The 18,782-nt window shown below is 40.7% G+C and overlaps 2 protein-coding genes across 3 annotated transcripts in view; one reads left to right on the top strand and one right to left on the bottom strand.

Annotated features, from left to right (window-relative positions):
- The window catches only part of LOC144076352 (uncharacterized), a 138,366-nt gene that overhangs the window by 119,041 nt on the left and 543 nt on the right, over positions 1–18,782 (bottom strand). The window lies entirely within an intron of this gene.
- Positions 6,871–18,752, top strand: LOC144076354 (uncharacterized). Its single transcript, XM_077604133.1, has 8 exons — positions 6,871–7,036; positions 14,160–14,264; positions 15,587–15,828; positions 15,907–15,987; positions 16,062–16,182; positions 16,302–16,354; positions 16,432–16,581; positions 17,558–18,752. Exons 1-8 carry the CDS (start codon positions 6,952–6,954, stop codon positions 17,750–17,752), a joined length of 1,032 nt encoding a protein of 343 aa, XP_077460259.1. The 5' UTR covers positions 6,871–6,951; the 3' UTR covers positions 17,753–18,752.

Raw genomic sequence — 18,782 nt, 5'->3', positions numbered from 1 at the left:
AGCTATTCAGACCAGGAAACGCACAACGCGCATGCGCGGTGAAAAGAGGGCTTTCTGGGTAATGAAGTATACTCGTGCTCGCAAAAGTATCCCCGGTAGCAACTCTATCATAGGCGCCGTTCGAGGGATGCGAACACAGATGCTACAAGCTAAAAGGAGCCGCTAGCCAGCGCCCCTGAAGCTCCCATGAGCAGCGGGGCGATCGCTGATAAAAGACTCTGCTCGTTGGCTGCTCATAAGAACATCGGGGGCACTGGCTCGCAACAGCATCCCCGGTAGCAACTCTATCATAGTCGCCGTTCGAGGGGATGCGAACACAGATGCTACAAGCTAAAATGAGTCGCTAGCCAGCGCCTCCGAAGCTCCCATGAGCAGCGGTGCGATCGCTGATAAGACTGCTTGCTGCTCGTTGGCAAGTGGTCGTGCGTTCTCCGATTGTGAGGACATTTGTGTGCATCATTTTCGGAATATTTTGAAGGGAATAGTACGACAGCAAACAGCCCATCGATAGCGAACGTGAGGGTGGAGTGTTTGTTCTGTTTACGAGTGCGTTGTGTGGAGGAAAAAAAAAACGAAGCCCCTCTCCCCTCGGCGAAATCCGGCCAATTTTAGTTAGATTAAACACTTTATTTCTATTAAACCACTCGTTATTTATTACTTTGTCAATATATGGCGAATTATAAGAAATAAAACTTTTTTTTTCAATCCAATATCCTGTTTCTGGTGTTTTTTTCAGAGAGTTGGAACGAATTAATTTGTTTCCCATTCATTTCAATGGGAAACTTTACCTCGAGTTACGAGTAACTTGTCATACGAGCTCAGTCCCGGAACGGATTAAGCTCGTATCTCGAGGTACCACTGTATACATATTATTATCTACATTCTGTGTTTGAAAAATCAAGTTTAAACTAAAATTGGACAAAAAGAGGAAAAAACGTTTAATAATTATCGATATTTTTTTGCCAGATTGCATACCCTCATTTTATTGAACTATGGAGTTAGATAGTGGAACAAACAGTAATTGTTTTCCAAAAGCTAAGAAATACGGCTGCTGACTGGGATTTATTTTGATTACAAACACTTAAGACTGTGCTTAAGGTGCAGCAGTGTCACAACAGAAGAGCAAAGCTTGTAAAACAACAAAGAACTATGCTGTGGAAAATTATTAAATCCCATTGAATTGAAAAAAGCCTGCTAGCTTCCTGGGAAAGAAAGGAATAATTTGTTGTACTCCAATTGTTGTGACAATATTTGGTGTGGCATGTGTGCAGCATGGAAGGACTCCTTTGCATTTGCTATAAGGAATTCATTATTTATGTTTATCCCTCAGGGCAAGCAGAGCAGTAGGGGGTGATTGGATGGTTTTGTGCGTATTCAGAACTCCAAACCTGTGTGGATGCAGCTCACGAGAAGGATTTTGAATTTTGTGAGCATAAGCCTGCTCACAAAACTACACTATAATACAATACAAAACAAGGAGTGAGTATGAATTTGGCAGGTTGTTGACAATGATTGGCCGATTCAATGATTTATGGTAGACTTGCGTTCCTGCAACCGATTCGTGAATCATTCGCGTTATAATTCACATGTATAAAAAAATAACTATTTGATTTTATGTATAATGTATTGTAAAAGCTTGACATCGCAACTTTTATTGTGAGAACTGAGGTCTTTTGGGCAACTATGTCTGCAATGAAAGCGTGTTTACAATTCAGTATTATTTCTTTGTGACAAGTCAGTTGCGTTTGGAATGTCGTTAGGATATATGGACATAAAAGTACCTTAGCCCTAAATGTTTCCCCTTGTGATAAATTGTACGTAAAAGTCAGGTGCACTACTTGTCCACCACCAGCAGAGAGAGCTAAAAAATCAGCATCAACAAGTTGGTTGGCGGAAGAACTGTTAATTTCATGTATTAATAAATATGCTATGTTTGCTCGAACAGCATTTTTGAAAATGATCCTTGCGAATTGTGGACAATTCTGGACAACATGATTACTATGTGTACAAAACAGGCACTGATAAAGACAACTTAAACTATGCAAACACACAGCGCTAGGCCTTTTTTCATTTTGCCTATCCCGTACAATAAAGGATTACATACTACATTCCCTGAAACGTTGCCCGTACACATTCTGCAGGCTGCTGAGGTCTGCATGCATCAGCCTCCTGCCGTCCTAATTAAATATGCATGCAGCATTATCAGGCTGCACACGATCAAACAGGCAGTATGCCGAGTGAGTGTTTGTTCACGCCAAGGACAAGAGACAGATGTCCAAATCAAGAAACCAAAATCTCTAACGGATCTGCCGTACAACTCCCTCAGTGCTCACAACGCTGACAATTTCCCCCGTTTGTTTTGTAAATTCATCAGTGATTGTGCTTCATCCTTCACATTTGCCTCGATACATCCTTTGGTCCACTCCCATTAACATAATATTTAGTGACGTCATTGTACATTGTCTGGCAAGGGAATTGTAATATTGCACACAGATGCTAGAAATCTAAACACTGTTGATTAAAGAATTCCATTAGGATGGAATGCATCTGTATGGTTGACTACTGCCATCCCGTGGATGAAAGAATAGCTAGTTTGAGGGTGGCTCCAGTTTGAAGCAAGACTGTTTACATTCTCAAGGAGCCCATCTGAGAGGCTGTGTGTCTGTGCCTGTTTTGCACAGCCTGGTGGAGGGTCCCATAGGTCCTAAATACTGACATAGTCATGATTCACCATGATAAAAGGAACATTCACTCACAAAGTTTATGATGGCTTCACTTCCGTCCTCTGGCTTGCACATTAAAACGGTCATGAAGACATCACCGCTTGGACCAGACAGAGAGGTAATGGTATCCCCCCTAACACACACAAACACTTTGCCCACCCACTTCCCAGATTCCCCCTCCTTCCCTCTGGAAATCACTTCAAGAAAAGGCACCCTTTGAAGAAGCTAATCTAGGAACTGTATGGGATTTACAGCAAAAAAAATTAAATTCCTTTTTCAATTGTTTTTGTCTGAACAGAAAACAGATCAATAGGTTCATTTAAGCATTAATAGTAGCATTACAGTGCTACGTTATTGTTCTGGGTGGCCAAGTGTTTCTCTTTCCACTGAAGAGCATCGCATTGTGAGAGGGTGGCTGTTTTATATCTTCCAATGTAGATTGTCTGCCAGAAGCACTCTAATATTCCGCTTGCAGATTATTGAGCAAACAATTTAGGAACCAAATAAAATAGTCAAGATTTATATGAGAAGAAAAAGGGCAAAAGAAACTGTATAAAGAGTAGCTACAATGCAGAAAAAGTCATTTTGGTGACATCAGTTTTTATCTCTTAAGATCGGAAGCCAGTCAGAAAGATCTGACATTTTACAACATTTTAAAAGGGTAAGTCTATTGTTCTTTTAGAATTAACTAATAAATTATAAATTACCAATCCATATGTTGTTGTGTGTTGTCTCTTCTAGAGTGTAGAATCTAGGCAATTTGACTGCTTCTATATGATCTTAAGAGTCTCTTATTGGATATCTCAAGTCTAAACAAAATTAAAACAATAATTCACTGCTGGAGCAATAGCAAGTTCTGCTTTACTGTGATAACCTGAGAGCAGAGTTTGAGGCATGCTTACACACTATTGATTTTAGGAACACAAATTACTTGACACTATGCATATGATTCTGAAATGTGTGGCACTATATTAGGCTAACACTAACACTAGTGGGACTTGGACAGTCTCTAGTGGTATGCGAGAGAATCACTTCCAAAGTACTTTCAGAATTTGAATAGTTCAACGGTCAAAGATGACAATCTAACAATTGCAAGACCAAAAATGTTGAGCCCAACTTTGTCTTTTTTGCCTGTGAAACTGCAATGGCAATACAATTAAAAGAGGAAATTTCATTTCATCCTGTTGTTTAAGATTGTATTGACTAGTTACTCATAAAACCTATGAATCTACTCCCATTTATTTATTCTCCAATTGAGAACAGAACTGAAACCCAAAGAAATAGAGCCCCCTGCAACTGTTTGTTTTTGAATCCCTACGGTCCGTTGTAATTGTGTAGGTCAGACTTTCAATCTGCTCTGGACTTTTTCATCAAAAGCACTTCTGTGGCATTAGACCGCATGGCCTTGACTTCACTCCCCATGACCCTAGTGATGGTTCACTGGTTGGCATTCCATTTCACATTTTCAACTACTATCCTCTAAAGCCTGGGAAGACCCCAGGAAGACTTAACACTCATTCATCATCCGCGAAGGCCAATTTCTAGTTCTGCTTTCAACAATGAAGTGTTATTCCTAATATATATTTCCATTAGAATACTGAATTGCATCCGAAGAACACCATACCCACTGTGAAGCATGGGGGTGGAAACATCATGCTTTGGGGCTGTTTTTCTGCAAAGGGACCAGGACGACTGATCTGCATAAAGAAAAGAATGAATGTGGCCATGTATCGAGAGATTTGGAGTTAAAATCTCCTTCCATCAGCAAGGACATTGAAGATGAGACGTGGCTGGGTCTTTCAGCATGACAATGATCCCAAACACACAGCCAGGGCAACAAAGGAGTGGCTTCGTAAGAAGCATTTCAAGGTCCTGGAGAGGCCTAGCCAGTCTCCAGATCTCAACCCCATAGAAAATCTGTGGAGGGAGTCCGTCTTGCCCAACGACAGCCCCAAAACATCACTGCTCTAGAGGAGATCTGCATGGAGAAATGGGCTAAAATACCAGCAACAGTGTGTGAAAAGCTTGTGAAGAGTTAAAGAAAACATTTGGCTACTTTTGTTGCCAACAAAGGGTACATAAAGTATTGAGATAAACTTTTGGTATTGACCAAATACTTATTTTCCACCATGATTTGCAAATACATTCTTTAAAAATCTAACAGTGATTTTCAGTTTTTTCCCCCACATTGTCTCTCATGGTTGAGGTTTGTTTACCCATGTTGACAATTACAGGCCTCTCTAATCTTTTCAAGTAGGATAACTTGCACAATTGGTGGTTGACTAAATACTTATTTGCCCCACTTTAGTAGTTCTTGGCAGAGAAAAAAACATTGTACACTTCAGAACAAAAGAAGAGATACGTGTGCGGCATAAAAACAAGCAGTGAAAGTCAAGGAGCAGGCAGGGGGAAAAAGTGACTAAACAACTTACAAAGGTTTAGATTCAGAGTTTTGGCTTTGTGTGAACTTAAGTGCAAGCACAAGAGCTCAAATATTTCTCTCGAGACACTTCGTCATTTCAAGAGTTCATTTAGCACATTGTCTTATTATGTGTGTTTTACGTAACCGTGAGGGGTCAACAATCAGATTGGGCTAACGTCCACTTAAATGGTTACAAATCATCAAAATAAGTGCCAGACAGATGCAGAGATCGCAGCTTATCATAGAAAATGTACAGCAGGTAATTAGAAAAGAGGTTCCATGTTTGAAAACAGATGTATAAAAAAGGTACTATTGACAAAAAAGGTCTGAATTCACTATATGCATGTGGTCAACACTAACCACGGTGTATACTTAGGAAAACGTTTCGTGGGGTCGTGCTAAAACCGCACACTGGTTCGGCGACGTAACAATAAAGGCAATCTAATTATTTGGTTAGTCTGACTTAACATATTGGCCATGTAAACACCTGACTCATTTCGTAAACTAAAGCATGTGTTTGGACCTCAAGGTCTGACCAGAATCTTCACAATTTTCATTTTTTCTCAATCCTAACGTTAATTTTTATTTACTACAATCTGACAGGAGGCTGTAGTTTACGAGAAACAAAGTAACTGCAATACTTAAGTAGGCAATAGACTAATTAATGTTTTACTGGGGCAATATGACTGCTGCTGTCCAGCTGCAGCTGCCATGATCGGGCGCTGCTTCCCTCTCACCCGGGTGGGGGTGGGTGGATGTTGAGCAAAGCTCTTCTAAGTCACGGTAAGAGGACAATTGGCTGCTTGAAAACCCGACTGTTTGAGCTGGAGTTTGGGGTCTTGGTCTGCTTGGAGAAATGGAGGAGGGGTGGCAGAGGAAATGGGGAGATGGGACGTGGGGGTGACGGCCAGTGGTGTCAGATGTCACGACTGTTTTAAGACAAGATCCCCGTGGTCAGCTTTGACTAATTGTTGTCTAAAAGGGTGGGATATTTTTTAACAAGTCATTTAGCATACTTTCACCAGTGCTTCCAGATGTGTAAGACCATGAGAACTGAGAGAAAAATTCTCAGTTCGCAGGAGCGGGTCAAGGAGGTGGGAGTTGGTGGTGGGCTTTCAAGGCCCTCTATGGAAGTGTGAACCATTTAAACGGATCCTGCGGTGTCTTCACTCGTGGCCCTCGGCCACCGATGATTGATGTCCTGTGAGAGGGCAGCTAGCTTCAGGCTACAGAAATGGATTAATACGATTACCATAACACTGAGTTGTACCTTTGTTAGTAGCGTGATATTGTTCTCGGCAGTCCATCTCTATAACCCTGGAGTATTTCAGTCTTTTGTTAGCAGTCACCTTTCATTGTGTTCTGGATTACTGCCCCCATCAAGCGGGGTTTGCAGGTCAGACGCTCATTTTCTACACCACCAAACAAAGAATGCCCAACTGTTGAGCAGTTACAATGTCTGTGTATGATAAACGTGATAGGTATTTGCAGAATGTGGTACATTTTGGAAAGACACTGCATCCTGAAAATAGTCTATTCTCCTTCAGCACAACATCTGCCTTGCTTCAAGTTGAGGGGTGTGGCCGTAAAGTAAGGGTTAAAGTCACCAGCAGGAAGACGGGTGCAGGGCAGGGCCTCAATGAGAGAGGGAAGGAGAGAGAGGGAGCAGGGGAGGGCTGTATAAAAGTGACAGAACACAAGTGGTGCTTTATCCATCCTGCTACCAGTAAGAGGAAAACTTTTGCTGAACCAGCTTTACTTCCACGTTTCCCTCCATTTTTGACCACAACAGTTGGACGCGTGCACATGGCAGCATCATCTCCGCAGAGAACAGGCCCCCTCGTTATCATGCTGGTTTTGGTCTTTCTCCTTGCCAGTTCATTTTTGATTGGTGAGTAAAGCCTTTAACAATCACAAAATGGAAGAAAATTGGCGAAAATAGTTAAGCTACAGGGAAAGCTGAGTGTGTGTGGTTGGGAAGGCGGGGGAAAGTTGGAGGAGTTGGATTGGACTTCCAGTTTGAATCCAGGTTTTTAACCCTACAATTTTATGCTGCATGGAATGCAAACAAATGATCTCATTCCTGATGTCGGATTGGTGTATAGTTTACTAAGATTTGGAAAAGTGGTGGTTTTTGGATGTATTTTTTTTCCTCCAGATGGGGCTTACCAAGGCAAACAAAGGGATCACTACAAGACAGACACATTGGAATCCACAATGATTATTTGAAAAAAGAACAAATATGCAAGGCTTTTTTTAAAAGTTTGAACTCCTTTTACTATCTATGTTCCTGATTTTGAAAAGCTCCCTTTTATAATTTAATTGGATGGAACATCAAGTTGTATGTTGAGACTTTGGTAAGCAATGCAAGTTGATTGATGGAATTGAACTATTTGGAAAATTGGATGCAGCTCAACTGAAAAACTTACATAAATGTCGTTCCAGAAGGATGTACCAGCATCTTAATTTATTTTCCTCTTCAGCATTTGAGGGTGATCTCATCATAGATTTTGTTAAGAGTTTCCGCACACTGAATTTTGACCTATTAACTTTTTCTTCCTAATGCTGCTTCTATTGCGTCCAATTTCTCTGTCGAGCAACATTAACGTTTTCACAGAACCACCACCAAATAAGGAAATAAACACCTTAAGACTGATCAAACCCCTTTGCAAGGGGTTGCTTCAACTCAGCTCCTGCCAGGTCATTTGATTAAACTCCAGTTCTTGCTCATTAATCACAAGAAGAGCTGGACGGTTGTTTGCAAATAAAATGTGAGAAAGCCAAGTTCAAATCAGTTTAAGTCCCACATACTTTATCGCATTGGAGCTGAGACTCAACCGAACCACTATGTTGTGGTTTTAAATTAATCACACTGAATGGTTTAATTCAAAACGTGTGTCTTCCACTGCTCATGAGCTCATCCACGGGAAACAAAATGTTAAATAGATATTCTGGAACAGAAACTTTTTGCTTTTGAGAGGAAATGTTTTAGTCTATAAGCATTAGTTTCACATGCAAAGAAACCAAATAATCTAAAAAGATGAATGCAACTAAGTATAAAATTTCATAAGCATGGCAAATCCCTAAGTCTTACCTTACTTTTGAACTAAATATATGCTTTGTGAGATGGATTAATCAACCCCACTGAATTGTCTTATCGACGGATTAGGCTAGTGCTGCAACTTACATAAGCAAGAAAGGACGGTACTAGTCAATGAATGAAATTTATGGACATTACAGAGTGCTATGGTTACCGTGACAAATGGTGAGGAGGAGATCTGGTACCATAATGGAGAGGCTGCCGAGGGACAATAAAAACTTTAAACAGGCTACTTCTTTAAAGAATGGGAATATAAGAAACGGAGATTTCCTGTTTGGATGGACAACCTAACATATTTCACCAATGAACCACAACAGAATGTAAGGTTTGCGTGCACTGTGAAGTGGTTTAGAGTGACTCTTTAGCCCAGCTGCTAAACCAGCCCTTGGTAGGAGCTTGTAATTATGTTGAAAATTGTTTGTGTAGCCACTCTATGCAGATGGAGTCTAAGGTCAATGTCAAAATACCAGCAATACAGAAATACATTGGGATCACAGTGAGGTACAAATTTTAATTGAGATTTTTCATTCATTCATTCTCTGAATCGCTTATCCTCACAAGGGTTTTGGGGGGTGCTGTAATATATCCCAACTAACTATGGGCAGTTGGATCGGGTTATTTAATGGTTTGTCTTCAGATAGCCTTATATTTAAGTGTTATACGACTGTGCTACTTGAATGAAACCAGAGCTGATTTTTTTTTCTGTTTTCTAACGGTCAAACCCCCACATCCTTTCAATAAGGTGTGGTATGTTAAAGCGTAACTAAAGACTCCTGCCTGTTGTTTGGTTGACAAAGTCATCGTCTCAGTGTTAACAACAGCATTGGAATTAACACCATTCCTTATTAACTAATTTGTTGCCGTTAAAGGCGATACACATTCAATCAATTTGAATTGGGAGGGGCTGGCAGTGATCATTCACTGGTACATGGCCATGTTAACTTCTTAAAACACTAAACAAAGTTACAGACTCCTCATACATAGCCCAAGTGCACTCATGTTGAGTCTTAATGGCTTGTTACAGCCAATGTCAAAACTGGATGCATGTGTCTGTTTTTCTGAAAATGTATTACATTTCAAGTTAATTCTGCACCAATCAATAAATAGCCTTGGGCATCAGACACATGCTTAAAATGTCTACCTACACACATTCAAACCAATGTGTACTGGATTGGGGGAGGCTGGGTTACAACAAGAACATGGCAATTGAAAGCAGATGTCACATTTCCTGATTGTGGCCCTCAAAAGCCGTCACAGCACTTTTGATAAGCAGCCCTCGGGGTCGGGTTGGTTGCAGATGGGTGTCACCGGGTGAACTACGTGCCGGGCTTGATTGAAACCATGAAAGTTCGTTGTTTTCCTGCCAAGGGGAGAGAATCGGGTGGCTATCAATTGCTCTGACAGGAATGAAGGGGAAGACGATGATGGGTGGGGGGTTCAGTATAGTCAAGATACTGGGGTCAGTAGCTTGTTGTTTCACAGAGGGTAGAATTGCAGTGCGCCCATAACCCAGAGGTACGGAGCTTTGGTGTCAAATTCCTCAGTATACTCTTAACTCTCCAATCCAAGTTCATTTAGAGCATCCAGATATTAAATTACAAAGTGAAATAAGATTTACTACTTATTTGATAGCTATAATCTTGGAAATGATTGGGAAAGATGATACTTAAGATGCTCAGAAAAATCTATCGAGTCTCATGGTTAAGTGAATCAAAAAGAGAGGCTTAAATGCAAAAGAAAAATCTCTGTTTAAAAAGAAGGAAGACTGAATGGCGTCGCAGAATGTTACGCCGATTAGAAAGGCCATCCCAGAACCTAATTGATGTCAGAACATTCACACAGTTTTTGATGTATAAAGAAACCATGTTGTCAATTTTGTTATATATATATATCCTCAATTGAAAAGGTCAAAGTTTTGACCACTTGTGACCCGCCCTTAAGCATGAAGTGGTGATTATGAGCAACTATTTTAGACCATCCGTCACGTCTTTTAGGAGCGGCTAATTCAAGACCCAGCATGGCCTTCGGACATATAGCGTATAAAAAACATCAACTCGCAACAGAGGGGTCTCTATTGAAATGGTCACAGTGAGTTACAATAGTTCCAGTGTTGACAATGAGATTTAAAATCACCAAGCAAATAGATTTTGGACACAACTGGCTAACCTAAATGGGCCTAGAAAAATAAGTGTCTTTGTTGCTATGAAATCATCAGAATCTTCAGGAAGCTGTTAGTCCAATGAAGAATGCAGGTTAAACATTATTTGGCATGAGGTAATGCAACTGGGAATGAGCCATGTCTAAATTGAAAAAGAAAAAAGGCAGGCCAAGTTTTCGGTGGCTGTGGGAACCGTCCTGGCTTGGTCTTCATTTGTCCCGAGTAATGAAATAAAGAACATATGTAGTACAAGGAGATGGATACGGTCTGGCTCCAGACATGTTGCGCTCCCAAACGTAAGAGGTGTGTACCTCAGAAGATGCCTGGGATTAGCAGTGCGTGACTGGGAGAGGCCGAGCAGTCAGCAAGGGGTGTGAAGCCATCAGGCTTCTAGCCCGCCACATTCCTTCATCCAGAGTCCCAAGAGATGGGGGAAGGAGTGGCGAAGGGGGTATTCAGTATGGAATATATCCAGACCACAGCAGTCCATTGAATTGCTGTCTTGTGGGAAAATTGAAATGGAGTGTTGAAGTCACCAAAAGGGGTCAAGGCTAATTAGAACCATGATGTTACTGGATGTTTGTTTGCTTTTGTACAATAGGACACAACTGGTGATCACAAAATGTTCATCCTAAGAAATGGCAGTGAGTTTGGGAGTCTCGAGAGGGACAGTCTTACGTTTGAAGCAGAGTATGTTGGAAACTTCAAGGTAGCTCAAAATCCCTTCTGGGTTGCTCGTCAAACAAATTTGTCTGGAAGGCTGTCTCCCAAAGGGAATAATAAAACTACTCTGCTTAAAAAAAACTTAAACCTTATGACTACAGAGATGAACAAAAGAAAATAACAAAAAGAAGTTGCTTGCTCTTAGTTGTCAAAAAAGTCATTTTTTATATTAGCACTTAACAAGAACGAGAAGTTATTGAAGCCACAGAATATCTATGGAAAAACAAGACACTTAACTTGTACACCTAAATGGTACAAGTGGAACCTGTTTTATTGATTTCAATTACATTCTGGGCAACATTTGACTCATTAATTTATAATAAGCAACCTACAACAGAGGGGGTGGTATTCATCAACTCAAATCTACCATTGAAATGTCAATATGGCAGCATGGTAATATTCGGCTCGAAAGTCACACAAACTTAAAACGTCATACTTATATTTTGCAACATCACTAATGGCAGTTCTGCTCACCCAATAAAAGACACGCCCACTACCACTCGCTGGGATGGAGCGATCAGAGCTGAAAGAACACATTTTATCTTCTAAGCACTCAGCTACTTGAGCAAGTCACGTTTGTATAACACAAATGCAAAATTTATGCACAGGTCGTTTTCAAATCCGTCCCTTTTTAGGTAAAATAAACTAGCAGGCCACCCGGAGACAGAAGAAGAATGGCAGCTGTAGACCTATAAAAGATAGACGATCAAGGTCAAGGCATGATCGTCCTCTCATGGATGTTGTAGGCATAAGAGTACAACCCCTCCATTTGCAGTTGTCTAACTATGGTTAGCACCTGTGAGATTGATATCTCCCAAAATAACAGTCATGCCATGTAGAAGTTCCAAAGAAAGTTATCATTCTTAACTTATTGACTTCCATTGATGGTGATAGAATCCATTTTAAATGATTCTTACCTGGTCTCCCAGTAAAATGGAAAAGGCATATCTTGCCGTCAGTACCAGCAAAAGAATTAAAATCAGCCTGCATATACTATACAGTGGTGTATGGAAGGGTTTGGGTACTCCTGAATAATTGTATTAGTTTCATCCATCACTTCGTCTTTCATATGTTTAGCAACTGTTTTGAACAGCCAAGGTTGTCATTTTTAATGGAGATTCAAATAAGAACACAACCTGCGATTTATATACATATTTTTCAAGATTGCATACATGTATCAAAGTTCAAGGCTTGAAAAGTTCACATACCAATTTTTCACTTGACATTGATTCATGCTCAAAAAGGCCTGTGTATGTTGCAAAATATAGAACGCATGTGCTCTCCAGAGTAGAACCGTACAATATAATGAGCAGCTGTCATGGACAGTTGCAAATACAAAGCATGCCAAAGGGCTAGATTCGTGCCCTTAGCACCTGCTCACATACGACACGCAGCATGGCACCTGCTTGTCACAATGATATAACTTGTAGGAGCAATGCAAGCAATGTGTCACATCAGTGAATATTATATTCTATAATGAGTAGCCAATAGCGCCGTAGAGTTTTCATTTTCTCAACATTTATCAAGAACGAACACTATAAAATGTCTGACAAATAGATAGATAGGTATAATTAGGGTTGTGAGCAAAAGCAAGCATGGAATCATTGAACCATTGACCATGATTGAAGTGATTTCATGAAAAAAACTGCAGAGGACAGAAAACTTTAAATCCAATTAAACAGATTAAATTGTATAAATGTTTTCTGACGTTATATCTAATGCTCAGTGTTAATGAGATAACAGTACTGATGCAATCCTATTTTGGTCTCTAGAGATGTCCAGTATATCACTGGGATTTATGGCAAAAAAACCACCATATATCCAATTGCGAAGAATGCAGCCAGGTTTGTGACAGTTTAAATTTAAGCCAACATCTCCTAACTGATAGCCGCGTGTGAACAAAGCCTCAAATAATATGACAATTTACAGAGTGCAGGAAGCAGCAAAAATAACACTGTGAGCGAGTGGGTGAGAGTGTAATGAGATCTGCAGAGTTGATGCATTATGGGAATGTTTGGAAAGTGAGGTCATGATGGTGGGGTTTTGGCAGCACAGCACAAATCTGGGCAACAGGAATGCCTTGTTTTGGTTTGATCGCCGGACCCTCCTCGCTGCAATTTGACCTGTCACGCCAACAAAAGGCCTTAAGCTCACTGCCAGCACGTTGTGATTAGGGGTGTGGTTCCAAAAAGATTCAACAAATGCAACGGAAATATCCAAAGTTAGAAATCAAACATTAAAACTCCATTTTAGCTTTCTAAATTATGAGGGAAGGACTGGAAAATGACATAATGGCCATGTCATAACTCAAAACAGTTGGGAAAGTATATAATGGTAGTTTATCCCTGAGAATTCAATCAAGGCATCGCAAACTATGTAAGAAATTACTTCACCATCAAATATATAATTAATGCAAATATTATCACACAAGTGTAGAGGTGTGTTAAGTGTTAGGTTTGCCATGGGGAAAAACAAAAACAATCTTTATCGCACATAGAAGCAAATCAAGACTATACAGACCTACCGTGTGATTGACAGAAGCTGCACTTTATCTGCAGTGAAATGCTTTTTTTTCCTGGTAAAAAGCATGCCACTGCAATAATAAATATTTTCACACTTTGGCATGAGTCCACAAGTTTTGCTTCTGGCATGTTCAGATTTTCCTGGGAAGCGCTCAGCGTGTTTCTCAGTGGGAAGTTGGCTGGCAGGGTTATATCGCCAAGAGAAAAGGTTTATTTGCAGAAGGCTCCAGTGGAGACGTTCTTTTTTTTTTTTTTACTACACTGCTGCCCATTGATTTAAGGTCTTTCTGGGAGACCCAACTCTCTCCTGGCTTTAAGAGCCAGTATTGTATCTTGCACACCAAGGAATGTAAGGCATCTCATGTAAAATCCCTTTCCGGGTTTAATAACGAGATTTAGAAAATTAGTGTACATTAAAACAGACAGTTGTGCTGTTGTAACTCACCATCTCTACCCAGTACCATGTGAGTATTTAAAATTGATCGGGTATGTTCTAAATTATTCTTTACAGCAGGGGTTAGAGCACAAGATGTCGTCACCACGGAAAAAGCTACTACTGCGGCGACAGTGGAACAGTTGGGAGGACACATGAGACCAATGACAACTCAAGCGCCTGGTAATTTGGAATTACACTCTGGGAACTCCTCTCTCTAGACTAATTCAAGTGTGACCTAAGGTCTTAATGTGGGAAAACATAAGCATAATAAAATGTAAAGCAGTTTACATGCATAACTGCTACAAGTATGCATCAACAACCTGAAAAAGTAGGACCTAGTTCAATATATACAGCACTGCATTTCAGTAAAAATGTCGTGATGTGATGTAAATAGTAATGCTTTTTTGCTTCTATTATAAAACAGACATATTGCTGGCTTTGACAGTGAAGTTTAAACATTTACAGGTTAATAAAATTAGCTGAAATTTGTCTTCTAAGACAACTCTTGCTGTGTTACTGAAAAATCTGTGTTCCGTTCTGTATACAAATAAAAACGAAGAACTTTTACAATGAAAGCTAACGCTAAGATTAACTTCTGTCTCATCTCGTCTGAACCACTTTATCCTCACTAGAGTCGCAAAGGGTGCTGGAGCCTATCCCAGCTGACTTTGGGCCAGAGGCAGGGGAAACCCTGAATTGGTGGCCAGCCAATCGTAAGGCACAAGGAGACAAACAACCATTCACACTCATACCTAGGCGAAATCAGCCTTGCATGTCTTTGGAATGTGGGCGGAAACTGGAGTACCCGGAGAAAACCCACACAGGCCCGGGTATAACATGCAAACTCCAAAAAGGTGGATCAACCTGGATTTGAATCCCGATCCTTCACTGTGAGGCCGACGTGCTAAACCCTCAGCCGCCCGGTCGCCACACTGATTAAGTTGTCACACAATGCTAAAAAAATGTTTGGATCAACATTTATGTCTACCTAATAGACCAAAACTGCAGGGGTCCTAACTTTATCGCCATGTTTCAGTCCGACAGGGAACCGTAACTTGAATTTGTACTTCAGAGTAAGAGTAGCATCTTTCACTACACAAGACAAGTATTTGTATCGCACAATTTCACTGATTGAAACATTAAAATCAGTGTGACAATTCAAAAGTAGAAATAAAAACACAAATAATATGATACATAAAAGTTACAATAGGAAATAGAAATAAAACCAATAAATGGATGAAAGCAAAAGTCGTATAATTTGGAACTTAAACAATGGCGGCAGTTACAAATACACTGACGTAAAAAAAATAGCGTTTTCAGTCCACTATGCTACTTTTTAAGATTTAACAACCTTAAATGAAGCTTGCATAGTTCATGGCCTTAATATGGGGTTGATCATTAGCATTTCAGAACGTTTTTTCAACATCAATCTTCTCGTACATATATAATCACCTAGCCCTAACAGAAGCATGGCCTCTACCTTTTCTGTTACATTCCCTCAGGAACAGACAATCAACTATTGGACGTTGTGATGGAAACTCTAAACACCAATGAACAGATTACACAGGCACCTTCGATGGGACCAGAGAACAAGAGAGACGACACTCCCATGTCCGATGAAGACACAGTTGAAGGAGGACAAGTGATATTAGATGTCTCTGCAGATGAACCGCAAATCCAGGACCAACTGACTGCCGCACCACCTCCCCCGGTGAGAGGTGACGGCCCGAAAAACATTCCAGAGGTGAGATGTCACAACATCTATGTGGACTTCATTGGCAGTAAGCCTTTGCTCGAGTTCTCACCTTTGTGCACCCAATAGGGTGATGTGGTGTGTGTGGGAAAAGACGCAGTCCAGGATAAAAATGCCGTTAATCTGAAACTCACCCAGTCTTCCAATTGTGTAAGTAAAAGCAGTATATTTTATAAGCACCAACATCAATTCGATTGGTATATTTCCTTCTGTTCAATTTACAGAAAAACACCAAAGTTAGGATTCAAAGCATTCTAGAAGAGTTGTGCGGCGAAGACTGCAAACTCGAGCTCTACCAGGAGGACAACACAGACCAGATACTTGTATCTGGACAGTATGTTGAAGGTCAGATTTTTTGGATTAATGATGAGACATAATACATTTGCATACTTTGGCTGGTGCTCAATCCGATCACCAGTGGGAATGGGATTTAGGATTTAGGGAGTGGCTCTCTTGTTTTGCAGATGACGTGAAAGGCATGGTCAACAAGTTCAACAATGACAACATCAAAGACAAGGTAAAGAAACCAACAAAAAAAGATCAACAACACATCCACTTAATGCTCACTACGCTTTCTTTTCTTTTGATGATCAGGCTGGTGTGAGAGAGGCTGTACCTCATTGGAGGAAGAACTCTAAACTAGTGCTGGTTTCCCTGCTGCTGACTGGCCTGCTGCTGGCTGCTCTGTTGGTTGCCGGTTATTACTTTAAGAGCCACCGCAAGAATTCCAAAGGAGTTCGGCTGGTGAGTAGATAAAAGGACACTGACATTTTTAGAAAACATGGGAGACATGAAAACAGGAAACCAAGAACAGGAACCTCAAAGTCTGTGAGGTTCCTTTTTAGGTGGAAATACTAAAACAGACCCAGAAGGCACTGAAGTTGATGCCTTGCCCAGGTCACTACTTTTACTACTACTACTACTACTAATACTGCACAATGGCGTGCTAATGGGAAAGTGGACTAACAGGCACTTGCACATTGCCGGCCTACCAGGTGGTTGCCAGGGCAGATATCTTAGGAAAACTAAATATAATCAATGAAGAACAGCATGTGTGTCCAGCAACACATTTCAAACATTCATCACCAATATCCCAGACAAAAATATACTCAATACTAGAATATCTAAAGCGCAAATGGATTGTGAATGACATTTATGATTCCCCTGATGTCAGTTAAACACTGGCAAGGAGATGCTCAACTCAAACACCACCATTCAAGAATTTATTTCCTTTTTAATATTAGGTCTTGCTACGAGGTGACACATGGTTTCAGTTCGTTTTTCTCACAAGCTTGCGACACCATCTTTCATAAAGAGTTACCACATGGGGTACGCCCATTGGGCTGTTTTGATGGAACTGCCTTTGTTTAAGGCCCCAGTGACTTCATTCTGCACAACTCCATCCCGAGTATCATGTATCATTGGCGGACGTCTGAACTCATAGAACGAGCCACTCCCCAGAAGGGAACGCCTTCAGAAAGAGTTAGTGTAAGGACAGCATGTTAGATGACCTCCCAGTGGACAGCAGCCCTCTTGAGTTCACACAGCTGAAAACCATAAACTTCATTAGGAAAGAATGCTTTTATTTGCTTTGGTACTTTGCCCACACTTGCAAATGTATTCTCACTTCACACATTCTTGCCTGATTGAGTGTTCTATTTGAACAGGAAATTTAAACATCTTTCACTTGGTGAGTGGCTTTGCTGTGTGCTTTCCACAGGCTGAGTCTTACCAGGTGGATGAGGAGAACCAGGCCAATACCCTGGTGTCCGTCGCACCACTGCCCCAAGAGCCTGTTGACAAGCCCGCTGCTGCTAACGGAGAATCTCCACCAGAAAATGGGACCAATCCCGCCCCGACAACTAATGGGCACTCTGCGACCGGCCAGACACCGGTGGCAGACACAGAGATGTGAATCTTGACACCCCCTCATTTACCCCCTGACCTTCAACCACTGGTTTATTCTACAAACAACCACCCTCTTTTGCCTTAAAGGCTTTTTCCATGCTTTGGAGAGAACAAAAGTCCTCCTTCTCCACTAACTCCACCACCTAGGACAATGACGACGTCAGTGAGGTTCATGACATTGATGACAATGCCTGTAATGTGAAAAGTTCCAGGTGCCAGGTCTTTCAAGAGGAGCCTGCGTACGACGTATTTGGGACATAAACTGATCACTGTGGGCCTGCCTTGAATTTGCCTGCACACCCTACCTTTAGACTTGCAGAAAGAGTTAATTAAGTAATGTCAAATATGTTCCGTTGATCCTTAATATTAACCTTTTTTTGTCATGAAAAGGTCCAATGGTGCCATATAGACCAGGCTTTATATTCTTGTACGAAGGTTTGAGGTTCTTAGTTTTTTTTGTAGTTTTGTTTGTTGTTGTGGTACTTTCCGATCACATTTTCTTGTCGTCCCGACCTGCTTGGAAGCTCGTTAAAATAATCAAGTGTACTTATGGGCTTGCAGCCGATAATAAATGTGACTCAATATTTACTGGGATAAGACAAAATTTGTTGCAGTTTAACAAACATTGCTGATAGAAAGATGTTGCATCCCTGTGGCAAACGGCATAAACTTTAGGCTATAATGAAGTGGCATCACAATGAAAATATTCTTTGCAAAAACCATGAACTAGTTAACCCCTTGCAGCAGCCTTCATTCAGCCAAAACTAAATTGGTAAAAGTACATTTGACCATTTGTGTTTGCATGTTAACTTTCAATAAGACTTGTCGTTTTTTTAATTTTATTTTTTACTGACATGTATCACCCTGTTTCCACTTAGCCTGGCAAATTTCAAAATTGATATTATTTTTGTTTCTGTGTGAGTGTGTGTGTTTGTTTGTTTTTCTTTTTTTTAATTCGTAATAAAGTGGAAAACCACAATAGTGTCAGTCACTTAATGTAGACTGCAGCCTTCCTGTGTGGATTTTAGTTTTTGGAT

This window comes from Stigmatopora argus, chromosome 6 (genome assembly GCF_051989625.1).
Source record: "Stigmatopora argus isolate UIUO_Sarg chromosome 6, RoL_Sarg_1.0, whole genome shotgun sequence".
NCBI lineage: Eukaryota > Metazoa > Chordata > Actinopteri > Syngnathiformes > Syngnathidae > Stigmatopora > Stigmatopora argus.
The sequence above is the reverse complement of the archived record's forward strand: the minus strand, read 5'-3'. Positions and strand labels throughout refer to the sequence as shown.